An 18,772-nucleotide genomic window follows, 5' to 3' on the forward strand; every position below is an offset into this window, starting at 1 on the left:
TGAGCCACCCAGACGCCCCTTTATTTACTTATTTTGAGAGAAAGAGAGAACACTGTACTGTCAGCGTGGAGCCCAATGCAGGGCTCAAACTCACAAACCATGAGATCATGACCTGAGCCAAAATCAAGAGTCGGACACTTAACTGACTGAGCCACCCAGGCGCCCCCATAGATTAGATCATTTAATTTTCATAATACTCCTATAAAATAGATACTATCATCATCATCCTCATTTATGGACAAGGAAACTGAGGCAAAGAGCAGTTAAGTCACACAGCTAAGTCATGGGCAAAGTTGGTATTTGTACCTAAGCACTCTGGCTCTGGAGCCCTTACAAAGTACATGAAGAAACTATATACCTATTGCAGCTTAAATGTATATCACATCAACTTCACAAGATATGCTAAACATGGCCTGGCTATTGCTAATAACTTTGAATCTCTTCAGCACAAATTAGAATAATTCAGTGTGCTACACATAGTTGAAAAAAACACAGTTACATGGTTTCCTTTATTCTTTCTTAAACTTCTTGGAAATGAATTCACAGTGCTTTGTATCCAGCACAAAATAGGGCTTTAATCTTTATTTAATTCAACCAAGCTAGTAAGTTTTCATTAGCTTTGTAGGAAAACGCATCAGAAGGCATTAAAAACAAATAAGCAAACAGTGGTAGTAAAATACACAAACAGTCAATATAAACATAAATGATCATTATTGCCTCCTAGATACAAATTTTGGCTAGCTTTGGGAAAATGATTCAACGAATATTTTCAAGACTACAATTTAAAATGGTTACTAACCGCAGTAAAGCATGTATTTACCTGGAATGCTTTCTTTGAAAGCTTCAGAGTGATTTCCAAATATACCATAGTATTTTTTTTTTACATTTATTTATTTATTTTGAGAGAGACAGAGACAGTGTCAGTGGGGGAGGGGCAGAGAGAGAAAGAGGCAGAGAGAGAATCCTAAGCAGGTTCCATGCCCCCAGCCGGGGAGCCTGATGCGGGGCTCGAACCCACAAGCCATGAGATCATGACCTGAGCCAAAATCAGGAGCTGGATGCTTAACTGACCAGAAGCCATCCAGGAGCCCCAGTATTTTAATGAGCATAAAAGATCTATATTCAATGATATTCTTTTTATATGTACAGGAAGCTTGGGCCTGGACACTAAAACAAAAGTTCTGAGAAGATACCTTATGATAGCCATTGTAGGAAGATGATTGAGAGACCTTGTTTTTTCAGGTTCTGTTTCTTGAAGGTAATAATCAAAATTGGCAAGAACTAGAATATCTTCTGTACATAACTGGCCAGATAAAATCAGATTTGACCATTTCACAGTCTCACAGGATTCTTTAGTCAGAATTCAAAAGGCCATTCATTCTAGAGTTAGTAGTTTCCCAGCCTCCCAGATCAGGTACCCTATCAGAGGATGGTCTGGCAACCCCCGAGGTGACTTGAAATGGCTGTGCCATCAGGCATATGCTTTGGAACTACCTCACTGCCCTTCCTGAACCTCTATCGCCACCTCTATTTGAGTCCTTTCCTAAGCACCTAACTTACGCATCCTTTCAACTAGTATTTATTGAGGATATACCATATGATGGGGCTGCTTTTGACGTTGGAGACAAGCAATAAATGAGAACTTGATACCATGCCCTCACAGAGCTTATATACATATACATACATACATACATACATACATACGTACATAAAGACGGGTCACACACACGTTAAAAATGTTAAGTTATATAATTGTTGGATGCTGATTCATACTGTGAAGAACATTACACAGGATGATGGGGTAAAGTGAGAAAGGAAAAAAATCACCCGTTTTCTGGGAGCTGGTCTGGAGTTTAGAGCTAGATGGTGGTGTTCTCCCATTGAACAGAAAAATTTTGTGGCACATCGACATGAGATAAGACCACTCTGGGATTGCGATGGAGACAATGACAACAAAAAGACTACCCTATAGTCATGTCTAAGCAGAGACAAAACCAACTACACTGGGTAGACCCCTAAAATGACTGAAGAGCCCCTCTCCCTGCTACCACAAGTGAATGCTGTTTCTTTACTGACTGCAGCTTCAGCCCCACTCTGCTCCTCCTGCCTCTAAGATAGAATTCGCTAAGACATGCAATCACAGAATGACTCCCCTTTCTTAACAGCCCCCAATCCAGAGTAAATCCCAGTTCCTTGATATAAGCCCAAACCCTTAACACGCCCCACTGTAGACTTCTTCGAGACATCCTGTTTTGCCAAGATGTGCATTCTCACTTGGTGGCAGGGGCATCTATAAGCCCAACTTTGTTGGATTACAATGTGTTCCCGGTGGTCTTTGATTAACGGGCATCAATAGGAGGGAGAGGGAACAATTCTTTAGTTAGGATGGTCAGGGAAGTCTTTGATGAAGTGTTGTTCTGCTAAGAACTGAAAAGTAAAGGGACAGTCATCTGAATATTGGGAGAACATTCCCATCAGAGGAAAAAACAGCTTGTATTTTTAAACAATATTTTTATTAAAAAATTTTTTTTTAACATTTATTCATTTTTGAGAGAGCGTGGGTGGGGGAGGGGCAGAGAGAGAGAGAGGGAGACACAGAATCTGAAGCAGGCTCCAGGCTCTGAGCTGTCAGGACAGAGCCCAATCCGGGGCTTGAACTCACTGACCTTGAGATCATGACCTGAGCCGAAGTCTAACGCTTTTAACTGACTGAGCCACCCAGGCACCCCTAAACAACATTTTTAAATTTCAAGTACATCATCTCCTTTGAACACTGATTTTGGGGTGGGGGGAGCTAATCCTATTCTCATATTCTACTTCTAATCAAGAAAAGCTTTTGGGGGCACCTGGGTGACTCAGTTGATTAAGCGTCTGACTGGCTCAGGTCATGATCTTGCCATTTGTGAGTTCGAGCCCCATGTTGGGCTCTGTGTTGACAGCTCAAAGCCTGGGGCCTGCTTTGAATTCTGTCTCCCTCTCTCTCTCTGCCCCTCTCTTGCTCGCACTGTATCTCTCTCTCTCTCTCAAAAATAAATAAACATTAAAAAAAAAAGAAAGAAAAAAAAGAAAAGCTTTTGGAGAAAAAGAAATCTTTACATGAGGTGCCATGTAAAGAGGTAAGGAGGTAGAATGTGGAGGCAGTGTGGGTTAAGGCAGCGTCAGTGTGCATAATGCTGAGGAAGGCTTAGCCATGGTTTTATTCCTATTCCAACTTGGGACCCTGTTCTCTGTGGGCTGTCTCCTTCCAAGGTTTTAACAAGCAATTAACAATAGAACTGGCAGCCATCCCTCCTAGAAATATATTCATTAAGAAGAGGCTTCTTCATCAAAATCCTTGAGGAGAAAGCAGCAAAAACCTCTTTGATCTTGGCCAAGCAACTTCTTACTCAACACGTCTCCAGAGGCAAGGGAAACAAAAGCAAAAATGAACTACTGGGACCTCATCAAATTAAAAAGCTTCTGCACAGCAAAGGAAATAATCAGCAAACTAAAAGGCAACCGACAGAATGGGAGAAGATATTTGCAAATGACATATTAAAGGGTTAGTATCCAAAATCTATAAAGAACTTACCAAACTCAACACCCAAAAAACAAATCATCCAGTGAAGAAATGGGCAAAAGACATAAGTAGACACTTCTCCAAAGAAGACATCCAGATGGCCAACAGACACATGAAAAAATGCTCAACATCACTCATCACCAGGGAAATACAAATGAAAACCACAATGAGATACCACCTTACACCTGTCAAAATGGCTAACATTAACAACTCAGGCAATAACAGATGTTGACGAGGATGAGGAGAAAGAGGATCTCTTTTGCGTTGTTGGTGGGAATGCAAGCTGGTGAAGCCACTCTGGAAAACAGTATGGAGGTTCCTCAAAAAATTAAAAATAGAACTACCTAGAACGACCTAGCAATTGCACTACTAGGCATTTACCCATGGGATACAGGTGTGCTGTTTCAAAGGGACACATGCACCCCCATGTTTATAGCAGCACTATCAACAATAGCCAAAGTATGGAAAGAGCCCAAATGTCCATCGATGGATGAATGGATAAAGAAGATGTGGTATATATATACAATGGGGTATTACTTGGCAATCAAAAAGAATGAAATCTTGCCATTTGCAACTACGTGGATGGCATTGGAGAGTATTATGCTAAGTGAAATTAGTCAGTCAGAGAAAGACAAAAATCATAGGACTTCACTCATATGAGGATTTAAGAGACAAAACAGATGAACATAAGGGAAGGGAAACAAAAATAATATAAAAACAGGGAGGGGGACAAAACGGAAGAGACTCATAAATACGGAGAACAAACTGAGGGTTACTAGAGGGGTTGTGGGAGGGGTGATGGACTAAATGGGTAAGGGGCACTAAGGCATCTACTCCTGAAATCATTATTGCACTATATGCTAATTCAGATGTAAATTTTAAAAAATAAAAAATAAAATTAAAAAAATAGTAATAAAAAGAAGATGCTTCTTGAAAATAATCAAAAAGTCAGAGTTAATATTTTTGCCACATAAGGTCCTTCTTAATACTGGGCCAGCAATAGATATAAATGTGACCCTGAACTATCATTGCCAGGAGGATATGAGATACGCTGATGCTTAATGGAGGTAGTACTTATCAAAGAGCAGTCTAATAATGCTACTGTTCCAAGATTTTAGGGAGTTAGGAAGGAAAGTTAGGGATTCCTTACAGAAATTCCCTGTGAAAAGCTGAAACTATTATCCACTCTTAGAGATTTATATTGCACATTAGAATATGAAGGGCTGTGAAAAATCTAACATAAAATTAACAGATGAAGTGTGTTTAGCGCAGCAATGATAAACTTGACCACACACCACCTTCCCCCCTTGACCGCTTGAAGGATTAATTTCTGTGGCCTACACATTTATACATGCTGTTACTGGGAAATCAACCACTGCCTTAGAGGTTAATTGAAGTGGTTGCACACCTCGTCCAAAGAGGGGGGTTCCTATTTCTGCAATGGGATTGCTGACTTGGATTGGTGTTGACAGGATCTGCACAGCTCCACTGTGCACATTACATGCCACCTTTCCATTCCCTTCAAATCTCCTGAAGTCAGCAAATGCCTGGCACCATTAGTTTCTGGTGACTGCCAGCTAATCTTGCCATGCTGCATATTACTTATGGTGACATTACAATATTCAAGGATTTCTTTCCTTCCTCTATTGTTTGCTAATCGCGACTCCATTTCCTTGACTATTTCTTTGACAAAGCTTCTACCGAAGACTTGTATTTTAATATCCGGCATGTTAATCTTCCCTTGTACCTTTATCACTTTTCTTGGCCATATTTGGTCAAACCGTTGGCAGAACACAAATAAATGGCACAAGCAGAACCTATAACCTTAGCATTTGTTGGCCTGTAGCCTGCCACATTGGCTTTCATTGACGGGGAGTGTAAGATAAGCACAGAGAAATAAGGGAGAGACTTATTATTAATAGTATGCCAAGATGGCTTGTGTTTTGTTTCTTAAATATTTTAAGGACATATTTTCTTAAGAAAAAAATTTCAGAATGAGATATTACTGTAAGTCAATACTACATGGACAGACTTCACCTGAGTTACAGTGTACCCTAAAGCACCTTGTGCTGGTCTGGATCCTGGAGAGGCAGACCCCAAAATGAGATTAAATGTGCAAGAAATTTATTGGAAGAAATACCTGTGCGAGAAAATAGGAAGGGAACCTGAAGAGGCTCAGAGAGCCAACAAACTGATACAAATCTGACCCTGAGTGAGCGGGGAAATGGAAGGAGGGACAGAGGAAAGTTGTAAGGCACTAATTTTAAGAAAAGTTCAGCAAGGCCTTCAGGGGAACCCTGGAGCCCAAGTACCCCATCAGAGGGGTCTTGTCTCCTAAGAACGGGCCAGTTTGCGTAACTCTGCTTTGTTGAGAACAGCCCATGGGAAGCATAGCCTCAGTGTAAATGGAGTAATGGATCCCAGAGCACAGGAGCTGGAGTCTTCTTTAATATCTAAGAGGCACTTCCCCATGGTTGTCACACAAGATCCTCAAAATATGACGTACATACAAATCACCCAAGAATCTTATTAAAATGCAGATTCAATAGGTCTGGGTGGGACCTAAATTTCTGTATTTCTAACAGGTTCTCAGATAATATGATGCTGTTGGTCCACACACCTCATGTTGAGTAGCATGGTCCTAGAGAATGTTTGGAAGAGCCCTATTTAAACTATCTATGTTTATGGAGAACGCTTCACAGGATTAACTCCTCACCTGATGTAACAGTCATCTCTGTCATAGTCAGATGTATACCCTTCCAGGTTAGGGTTGTTGTTTTTTCCCCCATTCACATAACTCATTCTTGCCTCTAATATCACAGCTGTCAATCTCATCTTGTCACACTGCTTGCAAAACCTGCTAATGGTCATTTCTATATCATCTCTATATCTATATGCATTCATTTTTGCTATGAAGGGAGGGCTTTGACCCTTTGTGATCTCCACAACATGCCTTCTCTCCTCCAATTATTTGATTCAGAAAGTTTATGTTTCTTAATCTTTTTTTTTTTTTTTTTTCCTAAGTAGGCTCCATGCCCAACATGGAGCTTGAACTCAGGACACTGAGATCGAGAGTGGCATGCTGTACCAACTGAACCAGCCAGGCACCCGTTTCTTAATCTTAAACAAAAAATTGCAAGCATCTCCGATCAACCATATTGCACTCTCAAGTCTATCTGACATAGAAGCTCTGGTGCAGCCAGTCACCCCATCTTTCTTGCTGAGAAGTCCATGGGATCTGGCCACCTGTGTCTCCACTAGGTCACCTGAAGCCTTCTGCAGTTATCACACTAACAGCAAGCAGCCAGACACATATTGTTAAACACATCTGCTCTCTTCCTTCACTCTGGTCTCTGGCCTCTTTGTATATCTTAATTCTATACAGTGTTTACTGTGTTAGAGAGCAGTTTTCATACTTTTTTTTTTTAAGCCATGTAATTCTTTCATCAAAGGAAGCTTAAATTAGTTTGGTCTCACTAGAAAAGTGGGACATAGAGAGGTCACCATGAACATTCCTTGTGTGTTAAGGCGCTGAAGCATCATCACAAAAGCTATGGGCAGCAAGTGAAGGATTTCAAGGAAGAAAAAAGACATGATCAGACTCTAACATTGTGAATGATTACTCTGGCAGATGTGAGGAGGATAACTTGAAGAGCGTCCAGATGGAATCCAAAAGAAAAGGGAGGAGGATATGAGGAACATAAGGGATACAGGAATCCAAATCATCAAACTTGCTGTTTGGGTGTGAAAGCAGTGAAAGACAGGGGTGCAGCATGTCTCCCAGGGCTCATGCTTGGGCAATTAATTATCGACCCAGAGGTGCAGCGGCTGCCAATTCCTGAACTGGGGAAGACAGGAGGATGACAAGAGGTTTAGGGAGAAAGATAACTGAGTTTGGTTTTGAACATACTGAGTTTGAAGAAGACATCCAGTAACCAACATTTTGGGTAAACTGATATGGAAATCAGAAGAATCTGGCTTAGAGACCCCTCTTGGATCCAAATCTATGTTACTGTCTGCAAACCATTCTCAGCCTCTGCTTAGGCAACTGCTCAAAGTTCGTGTTAGGTAAAAAATCTTTTCCACTAAGTTGTCAATAAAGTTTTGCTTTTTTTCCCAAGGTGTTTTACAAAACAGGTTGGTTGTTTGCTACACTTGTTACTTCAGTAACTATTTCTTTCCTTCTCTTCCAAAGTGCTCTTTGCATGTCTGAGTTTGGGGTTCTCTGTATCTGACACATAAGCATTGAGTGCATTAGAGAGGGTTTTGTTTTGTTCCTTTTGGCAAAGAATCATTTCTGTTCAGAATCTGAGCTCAAAAGAAAAATTAAAGGCTCTAGCTAAGAAGAAATAGGAATTACAGCTGGCCTTAAACAACGTGGGGGTTAGGAATGCCGAACCCCTGTGCAGTAAAAAATCCACACGTAACTTGACTTCCCAAAAACTTAACTCCTAATAGCCTACTGTTGACAGGAAGTCTTACCGATAACATAAACAGTCAATAACATATTTCGTAAATGCATTACATACTGTAGTCTTACAGTGAAATAAGCTACAGAAAATATTAAGAAAATCATGAAAAATACATTTACAGTATTGTATTGTATTTGTCCAAAAAAGTCCACATGTAAGTGGACCCCTGCAGTTCAAACCCATGTTGTGCAAGTGTCAACTCTACTAGGAAATCATGGGTGTAATCTGTAGAAGGTAAAATAGACTGGGCTTCTGTGATATATGGTAAGAAAAGAGGTATTATGTAAAATAAACTGCATATAGTGTGCTTTGTTTAGACTTTCAAGTTGTGCTGTGCATGGTTTTGTTATATTTTAACACGTAGTTTTCAAATTTGGGCTTAAAGTCTAGGAGGGGCCTCTGTGGGGGAGGTGGGGGGAGGGAAGGTTGTTGGTAATTTGGACTTCAGGACCATCACCACTATTTCAGCCAGAATGATCTAATCTGTTTTACATAAGCTTTCATTGAAGGAAGGATTCTGTTTTGTTTTTTAATTTATTTATTTTGAGAGAGAGAGAACACGAGGAGGAGAGCAGTAGAGAGAGAATCCCAAGCAGGCTCTGTTATCAGCATGGAGCCTGATGTGGGGCTCAAACTCACAAACTGTGAGATCATGACCTAAGTCAAAATCAACAGCCAGATGCTTGACTTACCAACTGAGCCACCCAGGCCCCCCCCCCCCCATGGCTTTTTTAACTGTGAAAATCACTATTTTATGCAATAGAAGCTGTAAGAAATGTGAAGAGATCAATGAAGGAAGAGTTCAGAGTGAAGGAAGAAAGCTGTTTAACAATAGATGGACATCTAGGTAGTATTAGGATGCTAACTGCAGAAAGTTTCAAGCAACCTGGAGATGCATGGTGGCCAAACCCCATAGCACTTCCAGGCAAATTCCTTGCCTAGTAGAGAAATACCATGATAAACTGGCAGTACCATGGACTTTGGGGCCCAACTTGGTTGGAAGGAGGAGCTAGAAACTGTTTTAGCTCAAGATGAAGAAAAACACACTGTCCAAACCAAATAGAGGGAGGAAATGTGATTGACATTACTGAGGGCTAAAGCCCTCCAAGCACTCTGTTGGAACAAAAATGAATGCACAGCTGCAAACTTATGGAGACAATCAGAAAGCCACATGCAAGCCATGTGACAAGAGGAGGTTAACAGCTATGATGTCAGAGGCAATGAACTGCATGAAATTTCTTACATGGGCCACAATTTTTCTGCCAGTATTTTTCTCACCATGTGAAACAACTACCCTCCCCTTCTTCAATTAGCTAACCTCTACCTGTTCTTCTATAAGTCAGTGCAAGCATTCTCTGGAACAAGAAGCCCAGTAAAATTTGGATGGACGGGGATATCTGGGTGACTCAGTTGGTTAAGTCTCCCACTTCGACTCAGGTCATGGTCTCGCAGTTTGTGGGTTCCAGCCCTGGGTTGGGCTCTGTGCTGACAGCTCAGAGTCTGAAGCCTGCCTGGGATTCTGTGTCTCCCACTCTCTCTCTGACTCCCGCCGCCCCCCCCCCCCCCCCCCCCCGCCCCAGCTCTGTCTCTCTCTTAAAAAACAAACACACACATTGGTTGGACGGCCTTTTTTGGTGCTACTAACACAACAAGACACAATTCTAGTCCATTTTAATCTTAATTACTTTTGTTGCTCCCCATCTTAGCTCCTTAAAGGCAATGCATTACGTCTGAAAATGCATCTCTAAAGCTTAGCACAAGAACCTAATAAATATCTGAATTAATAATCCACAAGGCTCAGTAAGATCCTCTCAAAGTAATTTAAGCAGACTTCTTTACAAGTACTTAAGTGGTGCACTCTTAACTCAGATAAGTTTTATGGGGTAATTAAAACACGCCCATAATTAAGACAAAAGAGAGGAAGGATGTAATATTTTGAGGTTTTGTCTGTGCGTGTGAAGAAAGTGAAGAGGGGACAAAATCCCAGTTGAATAAGTTATTATGTGCCTTGATTATGATATCCATATAATTCACAACCAATGTATTGCAAAGTAGGTGTTGGAGGGGTGGGGTGGAGTGGAGACTAACTGAAGCAAATTGATGCAAATGTTTTGGGTAATGAAACAATGACCATTACATTGGCTGGCATAACTAGTGTCTTGTACAAAAGGTGCTTTTAGGCAAAATGTCCAAGAACGCCAAAACAACCAACCAACCAACCAACCAACCAACCAACCAACAAAACCCCAAAAAGCTATCACAATACAACAGTTGGGTGGGTAAGTTTTCCTGCACGCTTTCGAAATGCCGCCTGCTCTCTCCTCGCTTGTTTTTGGAAAATCAAACACATCCTTGCCCAGATTAAACAAAATACCTTAAAACATGTTTTTAAAAATCCAGAAAACAAAACAAAACAAAACAACCCCTGCCTGGAAATGCAAAGACGAGTCTGGGCTGCAGACTGCGGTCGAATTCCTCCCTGGGCCGTGGCGGTAAGCCCGACGCCCCAACGTTTCCCGGGGACTCCGGGGTATACCACGGCCGCAGTGGGCGACCTGAAGCCCCCAGCCCCGGCGTTTCCAGGACACGGAGCCCAGAAGCCCTCCAGCCGTCTCTCTAGCGGGACGGCTTCCCTGGGCGCCGCTAAGGGGCAGAAAGAAGGCGGGCACAGGGCCAGGGAGAGGAACCTCGGGTGCGGAGAGCCCCTCACATCACCTGGCCCACAACCCGGAAGCAGATGCGGGCTGCGAGGCGCGCCCCGGGTTGCGGTTCCGGGTCGGCCTCGCCGCAGCCGGTGCTCCGCTCGCCGCCGCAGCGCCCCGCCCCCGCACTCCGGACCTGGGCCGGCGGCGGCCGCCTGGCTGCTCCCGGGGCCACATGGCTGAGGGGGACGCAGGGAGCGACCAGAGGCAGGTGAGGGCCCGCCGGGGCGCCGACCTCCAGGCTCGGCTCGGCCTCGCCTCGCCGTCCCGGGCCTCCTCCGCCGAGAGGCCCTCTGCCCGGGGCCGCCCCCATTCCCGCCGGCACCGTCCGGGCCTCCAGGCGCGCCGTTTGCTGCACCGCGTTCCATTTTCTTGGCGCCCGTTCTCCGCCGATCGCCCTCCGGCCAGCCGCTCCCGGGCGTCGGCGGGCTCGGCCTGCCTCCGACGGTGTCGTCGTCAACCATCAGCACGCGACGGAGCAGCTCCGGGCCGGCGACAGAAATCCGGGTTCTGCTTTCTGCCCTGTCGCCGCCGGGTCACCTTGGACAAGCCACTTATCTCCAGTTTCTGCCTTTGCAAAATGGGCAATAATAACACAAACCCTGGAGTTCCTTGAGGGCCCGCTGGATCTTACTCCTCTTGATAGTGAGCTTTCCCTAGTGCGTGGCTCACGTGGGTACTCTAAAAGCTTTTCCATCTGGGCTGTGAGGCCAAAATGAGATGCATACAAGATTGCATACTTTGCTTCCCCTTTTCACCTTTAGATCCTGTTATTTTTCTTTTTTAACCCCAAACCAAAGAATAATTTCCGAAATGTTTTTAGGATACGATTACCAAAAAAACAACGAAACAACCACCCATACCTGTGCCTAAATCCAAAAGAAACAATGGAGGTATTAAGTAGGACTATATGGCTAGTATATAGCAAGGATACTGGGGAGTGGGAGTGAGGATTACGTGGTACCTAAGAAAAGGTGAAGCAGAGGATGTGTGTTCATCTTTCCACTTGTAAATCGTGCTGTAGGGTATTGTATATATCTTGGCTCACTAGTGGCCAAAAACCCAGTGATGTTGCAGCAAGGCTGGTCCTAGTCCTTGTCTGGCAACCACTTACAGAGTAGAACATGGTGACCTGCTGCTAAGACCTTTTGGCAGTGTTCCTTCAGGGATCCTTTATAAAGGCTAGTAATGTTAAATAAAAATACTTTATAAGAGAGGAAGGAAAATTCAGGCTTTTAGGGCATGTACATTCGTTGACTTTTTTTCCTCCCATCAACTTCTTACAGAATGAGGAAATTGAAGCAATGGCAGCTATCTATGGCGAGGAATGGTGTGTCATTGATGACTGTGCCAAAATATTTTGTATTAGAATTAGCGACGATATAGATGACCCCAAGTGGACACTTTGCTTGCAGGTATTTTTCCCTCCTTCTCTATAGCCATTTTCCAGTTACAACAGTGACTGTATGATTGACTAATACTGTATTCCTCTAAATGACTGTTGTGTGACTTCTAAATTGTCTGTTTTCTTGTTAGCTTTTGTTAACAATTGAGTAAGCACCAGGGTAATGAAATCTCTGATCACTCAAGACAAGCTTTAACTGATAGTCTCAATCTTTCCTATCCCAGTTATTTTAATTAGATATTCTCAGTGTACCTTTGACAGACTTGAGTTTCACTTCCTTTCATTGTTCTGTTCATTTAATAGGAGAGGGTTTAAACCTGGAAGGATGGCTAACCTTTAAGAGGAAGAATAGGTTAGTAATTTAAAAGGCTTTATAAAACAGATACTTGTTTCTTTATTAACTGAGAATCAGTGTGGTTAAGATAAAAAGTGACAAGATCAGTATAGCTTTCTGTATTAATGCTTATTCTTTGGTGACTGCCTGTATTTTCAACATAAAGGTTTTTGTCAGTGTTTGTTTTTATAACAATACTGATCTGGGAACAAAGGTGTATGGGTCTCTGTAAAGGGTTAGTTATTTAATGTGTTTACCAGTATTTAATAGGATTTTTTTTTAATATTTCTTCAGAAAAATACCTGGAACAAGTTATAGTGCCACCCTTTTCACTTGAGGTTAGGGTTTAATGCCCCTGTTTCAGTTTTCTTTTCATCTTTGTCTTCCCCACTCTTATTTCCTAACTTTCATTGCTTGTATACCTTCTCTGTAAATAATGTGCTCCTTAAAAAATTGGCATTATCATTAACAACATACTTTAAGTATAAATATGAGGAGGCATTTCTCTCCTGAGATTGAACAAAATAACGGTTTTGATTTTAGTTTGGCAAGTAGGAAATTTGTCCAGTAACTAGCTTTATAAATATTGTTAATTTTGAGTCATGATGAAGTATAAACAGATTTATTTTTAAACTGCTTTACAGGTGATGCTACCAAATGAATACCCAGGTACAGCTCCACCTATTTATCAACTGAAGTAAGCTATATTTCTATGTTTACATTCTTACAAAAAGATTATACTTTTTAAAGATTATTTCTCTATATTGTGCTTTGTGTTTATATAAAATACCTTTCTTAGGAAAATACATATGGAAGTTAAGAACACCTTTTGGGGGCACTTGGGTGGTTCAGTTGGTTAAGCGTCCGACTCTTGATTTCGGCTCTGGTCATGATCCCACAGTTCGTGGGCTCAAGCCTCATGTTGGGCTCTGTGCTGGCAGCACAGAGCCTGCTTATGAGTCTCCCTCCCTCCCTCCCTCTCTCCCTCTCTCCCTCTCTCCCTCCCTCCCTCCCTCTCCCTCTCTCTCTCTCCCTCTCTCCCTCTCTCCCTCTCTCCCTCTCTCCCTCTCTCCCTCTCCCACTCCCCCTGCTCATGGTTGCATGCTCTCTCTCTCACAATAAAGAAACTTACCTTTTGGTAATGTTTATTCATTTTTGAGAGAGAGGGAGACAGAGTGTGAGCAAGGGAGGGGCAGAGAGAAAGGGAGACACAGAATCTGAAGCAGGTTCCCGGCCCTGAGCTGTCAGCACAGAGCCGGATGTGGGGCTCAAACCCACAAACCTGACCTGAGCCAAAGTCTGTTGCTTAACCAACTGAGCCATCCAGGCACCCCTGTTTTAAAAGTTTATTTATTTGGGGGTGTCTGGGTGGCTCAGTTGGTTAAGCATCCGACTTCGGCTCAGGTCATGATCTCATGGTTTGTGGGTTTGAGCGCCGTGTCAGGCTCTGTGCTAACAGCTCAGATTCTGTATGTGTGTCTTTCTCTCTCTTTCTTTGCCCCTCCCCTGCTCACACTGTCTCTCTCTCAAAAATAAAAATACATAAACATTTTAAAAAAAATAAAAAAGTACTTGAAAAGGACACCTTTTGGACTTTGTATAGAGCATTTAAATAAAAAAATTTAAATTATATAAAAAACACATTGCAGAATGTATTTAGTATAAAAGAGAATCACAGCATTCATAGGGATAAAACAGCTACTGAATTGTATTTAGAGATAGAGAAATCTTTCTCTTTAGACAATCTGGTGGTTTAGTTTCTCCTAATCTGGTTCTGCTGACCTAGCCATAGTTCCTTGGCAAGCTTCTGCCTAAGACTGCTTGCCCTCTGGGAATTACCCATGCTTGGTGCTTCTGGAGCTTCTCTCTGCGCCTTGTTGTGGAGGAACCATCTTCTTAGCAGCCTAAGCTTAATCTTAGTCATGACCTGTTGATTGCAAATGATCTTTGATCAGCTTTGCCCACTTGACCTCCTAAGATGTATAAACTTGTGTGAAGAGAATGCCATTAAATTGTCATTATTAAAATTTTTACCTACCAGTGGGATAATTTTTTGTATGTGTTTTAAAACAGAAATAAAATTTGATAATAATAATGGTTCTGTTAATTTTTATTTATTGAAAATGAGAGATATAATTTTAGAATGCCTATAAACATAAATGCCCTTTTCAGGAAAAGTTGATATATATTTTTGCAGTCACGTGGCAACCACTCTATTTGTTAAAGTTGTTTTTGAGACACTTTTTAGAAAAAAAAAAAAAAAAATTGGCAATTCCTAACAGTGTCGCAGATACTGTGAATCTGGAAATTTGGATTCTCAAACTTGTTCTGCCATTTACGTAAACCTGGACAGGTTCATGATATCCTATGAACTCACCTCTGTTTTTTTAAAAAAAATTTTTTTTTAATGTTTATTTATTTTTGAGACAGAGAGAGACACAGCATGAGCAGGGAAGGGGCAGAAAGAGAGGGAGACACAGAATGTGAAGCAGGCTCCAGGCTCTGAGCTGTCAGCACAGAGCCCGACGTGGGGCTCGAACTCACGAACTGTGAGATCGTGACCTGAGCTGAAGTCGGACGCCCAACCGACTGAGCCACCCAGGCGCCCCTCACCTCTGTTTTTTAAACTATATTTTAATTGAATAATATTGGGATTGCCTTCATCAAGGTTTCCTGGGAGGACACAATAAGTTAATGCCAATGAAAGCATTTTGGAACTGTATAGATTTGTACAATATAACATTTTAATGAAAGTAGGTAATTTTTAAAAGTTATCAAATAATTTGTAATTTAATCAGTAATTTCTGTTTGAAATATAAACACAATCCTTGAATAGTCTTCTTCATTGTGTTTTATTTAATCTTAGTGCTCCTTGGCTTAAAGGACAAGAACGTGCAGATTTATCAAATAGCCTTGAGGAAATATATATGTAAGTAGCAAATGATTTAAAAAAAAATTCTACTTGTGATTTTATTGTGGGCTTTTGTTGCCACTGATATGTTAGGGCATTTTCTAAAGTTTTTGTTAAGCTGCCTTTCCCTTAACATAAAGGATGCATTTGAAAAGTCTTTGAAAGACTGGTTATATAATTTTATATATACACTTGATATGATTTCTACTTAGATAAAACAAAAACAAAAAACAGTAACGACTCAGAGCTAATAGCTGTAAAAATACCAGATTGTGAAAGTAAACCCAAAGATACAGTTCTTGTTTTAATACTTTCACAGGCTATGTTGAATGAAACTGGTTACAGCAGAATCTTGTATTAGGTCATAAAACTGAGAGTCTATTGACACTGTATTCTTCACTGTTTCATTCATTCAAGAAATACTACAAGACAGGCACTGTACTAGGTCATAGGTACACATAGTAAAAACAAAAATGGTCTCTGTTTTCATGGCATTTAGAACTTACTGATTGAGATACCACTCATGACATTGTAAAATGAAGGTAAAACTGCAGCTCTGATAAGTTCTGTAAAAGAAAGATATTAATGTGCAGTACTAAATGAATTTGAAACAAGATATGACCTAGTTAAGGATGGCTTGTTTGACTTCAGAGCTGAATTACTGAAGTGAAGATAACTAGCGAATGGCACAACATGTGCAAAGGCTCTGTGTCAAGGAGCTTGTCAAGACATAAAGTTGGTGGTATGAAGGGGGAAGAGAGGGGAGGGGAGAGGAGGGAGGATGCTGGGACAGTGACCTGGTGAGGTAGGCCGGGGAGGTCATGCACAGTCTTGGAGGCCATGTGAAGGATTGTTGTCTTTGTTGTTAAGACCCGTGGAAAGCAGAGGTTTTCAAGTGGTGTGATGTCGTTGATAAGATTCTGACTTTGAAAACACCAATCTGTTTCTGTGTGGAGAGCTGATTGGAAGGGAGCAAGAATAGATATGTTAGGAGGCTAATGCAGTAGTCCAGGGAAGATGACTGTGATTTGGATTAATTTTAGTAAGATGTTAATTTCATAAAATAAACAATGTTTTAGAATCAGTTTTACTGTAATCCAGAAACTGGTAAGGATTGTCTTATATGTTCTAGGTGGCCACCCTTTTTGGTACAGTGTATCCCTGGGATCTCGGCCAGGTTCCTTTTCCTCCTAAAATATTTAATTAAAATGTGGTAAGTCTTTATGGAATTGCTTCTGTTCATTCCTTCCTGGAGAAGTATGGTCTTCCTTGAGTCCCAGGTTTACACTTGACCCTGGAAGCAACCAAGAACTGGACGTATCAATAAAGGATGACCCCATTTAGATATTCCTCAGCATATAAGTATTATTTATTTCCTCAATTAAATGTTTTCTGATAACTTTCTCTAACCTTACTGGTCATTCCAACTTTACGCCCCCAAGAAACTTGTTTCTGTAATCCTTTATTTATGTTTAGTTACCATTTTATCTTCTCCCTTAGAGTAGAATAAATATACTGCAAATTTGTTCACCAGTGATGTTGTAATTATACATCTTGTGGTCATTTTCTTAGTTCTTATCTTACATGACATCTGTAACTTATGCTGGTGTTGAAGTACCTCTTTCTTGAAAACCTTCCCATATTTGGATTTTATCATACTAATGTTCGTAAGTTAGATTTTTCTCCTGCCTATCCACAATGTCATGTACTCAGAAATGGCTTCCCATCTGCCTTTTTTCTATCCAAAAGCCCCTCTTTTACTAAGAGATAGATCCCTTCCCATAGGACACAATTTGGTGTTCTCCCTAACTGGTTCAGTTGAGCTATTTGGGAATTAGGAAAGGTCAGAGATTATAAAGCAGTTTGTTCTAAAGATAGAATTGTGGTTTATACTGTCTTGCTTATTAAAAAGGGCTTGAATAATCCTGGTCCAATGGTATTGTTTTCACACAGGTGGTGTGAGTAAAAATAAACACTCTTTTAAAAAGAGCACTCTTGGGGCGCCTGGGTGGCTCAGTCGGTTGAGCGGCCGACTTCGGCTCAGGTCATGATCTCGCAGTCTGTGTGTTCGAGCCCCGCGTTGGGCTCTGTGCTGATGGCTCAGAGCCTGGAGCCTGTTTCAGATTCTGTCTCCCTCTCTCTGACCCTCCCCCGTTCATGCTCTGTCTCTCTCTGTCTCAAAAATAAACGTTAAAAAAAATTTTTTTAAAAGAGCACTTTTTAAAACACTCTTAAAAAGTTTTGTGACAGCCTTTAATATTTTTCCATAAATCCAGCAGGGGGCAGCAAATTGAAAAATATTATTAGTTTTGAAAATTAGTAAATGTATGAATATAGTTTTTAATATTTATAGTTTCATTATATTCTAAATATTATATCACTATGAAGATTTTTACATTAACATCATTTTGTATGTAAAATGTGATTTTTGCCTAGACAAGAGGATGAGCCATGGTTTGTTTCCTCTTAGGTAGGAAAGCAGAAGTCAGAAAACTAACAGTTTTTCCCGTAAGAATTTATTGAGTATCTCCTATATGCTGGTACTTTGTTAGGAGTTTGGAATTTAAAAATGAAGATAAATGTGTACCAGTATGATATAATGACGTAATTACTGAGAGGTTTGGACCAAGTGCTGTACTAGCTTTTTTTTAAGAGGTTTTAGCAACAGACTATCTCTGGGCATGTGGATAGAGTTGTAAAGAAGGGTTCCATTGTGAAGGAGACCTTGGAGCATGGTGTTTGCGAGGTAATCAAGTGGGGAGAGGTTTTCTGGTAGAAGGGACTGCATGAGCAAAATCATGTAGGTGTGAAGCAACCTGGCATCTTCAGAATTTAGCAAATAGTTTAAGATGCCAGGTATACAAATTAGGTAAGGATAAGAATAAAGAAGTCGTAAGTTGGGAAAGAAGTGTGGGCATTATGTTGTAGGCTCTAAGTGTTCTACACAGAGTAGTGATGTAATCAGATTTGTATTGCAGTGTGAGAGATGGGCTGTGAAGAGTTTGAGGAGGAGGGAGATGGTGGAAGCCTTTTTAGGAAGGCAACAAGAATGGATGGAGAAGAATGATCGGTTAAAGAAATACTTAAGAATATAGACTGGGGCACCTAGATGGCTCAGTCGGTTAAGCATCCAACCCTTGGTTTGGGCTCAGGCCGTTATGTCACGGTTCAAGAGTTTGAGCCCCATGTTGGGCTCTGTACTGGCAGCATGGAGGCTACTTGGGATACTGTCTCTCTCTCCCCCTCCCCCTGTCTCCCTCCATTCTTCTCTCCCTCCTTCCCTCTCTCTCTCTCCCCCATCTCCCTCCCTCCCTCCCTCCCCCTTTCAAAATAAATAAACTCTTTAAAAAAAAGAATATTGACTAGGATTTGGTGATTAGTTAGTTGTA

The 18,772-nt window shown here is 41.3% G+C and overlaps 2 protein-coding genes across 4 annotated transcripts in view; one reads left to right on the forward strand and one right to left on the reverse strand.

Moving 5' to 3' along the window:
• The window catches only part of OSBPL1A (oxysterol binding protein like 1A), a 265,761-nt gene extending 255,193 nt beyond the window's left edge, over window positions 1-10,568 (reverse strand). The window contains exon 1 of the mRNA XM_078435369.2: window positions 10,461-10,568. The gene's annotated coding sequence lies outside the window, so the exon portion shown is untranslated. The remainder of the gene's footprint in view (window positions 1-10,460) is intronic.
• Window positions 10,569-10,792: 224 nt separating this feature from the next.
• IMPACT (impact RWD domain protein) overlaps window positions 10,793-18,772 on the forward strand; it is a 30,367-nt gene continuing 22,387 nt past the window's right edge. Inside the window, exons 1-4 of one of the 3 annotated variants that reach the window (XM_060613473.3) lie at window positions 10,793-10,944; window positions 12,020-12,148; window positions 13,117-13,169; window positions 15,339-15,401. In XM_060613473.3, the coding sequence (XP_060469456.1) occupies window positions 10,909-10,944; window positions 12,020-12,148; window positions 13,117-13,169; window positions 15,339-15,401 (281 nt within the window). In that variant the 5' untranslated portion in view covers window positions 10,793-10,908. The other 2 variants (XM_060613474.3, XM_060613475.3) reach the window with 2 other exon arrangements.

The sequence above is a fragment of the Panthera onca genome, chromosome D3 (assembly GCF_046562875.1).
Source record: "Panthera onca isolate mPanOnc1 chromosome D3, mPanOnc1 haplotype 2, whole genome shotgun sequence".
Lineage (NCBI taxonomy): Eukaryota > Metazoa > Chordata > Mammalia > Carnivora > Felidae > Panthera > Panthera onca.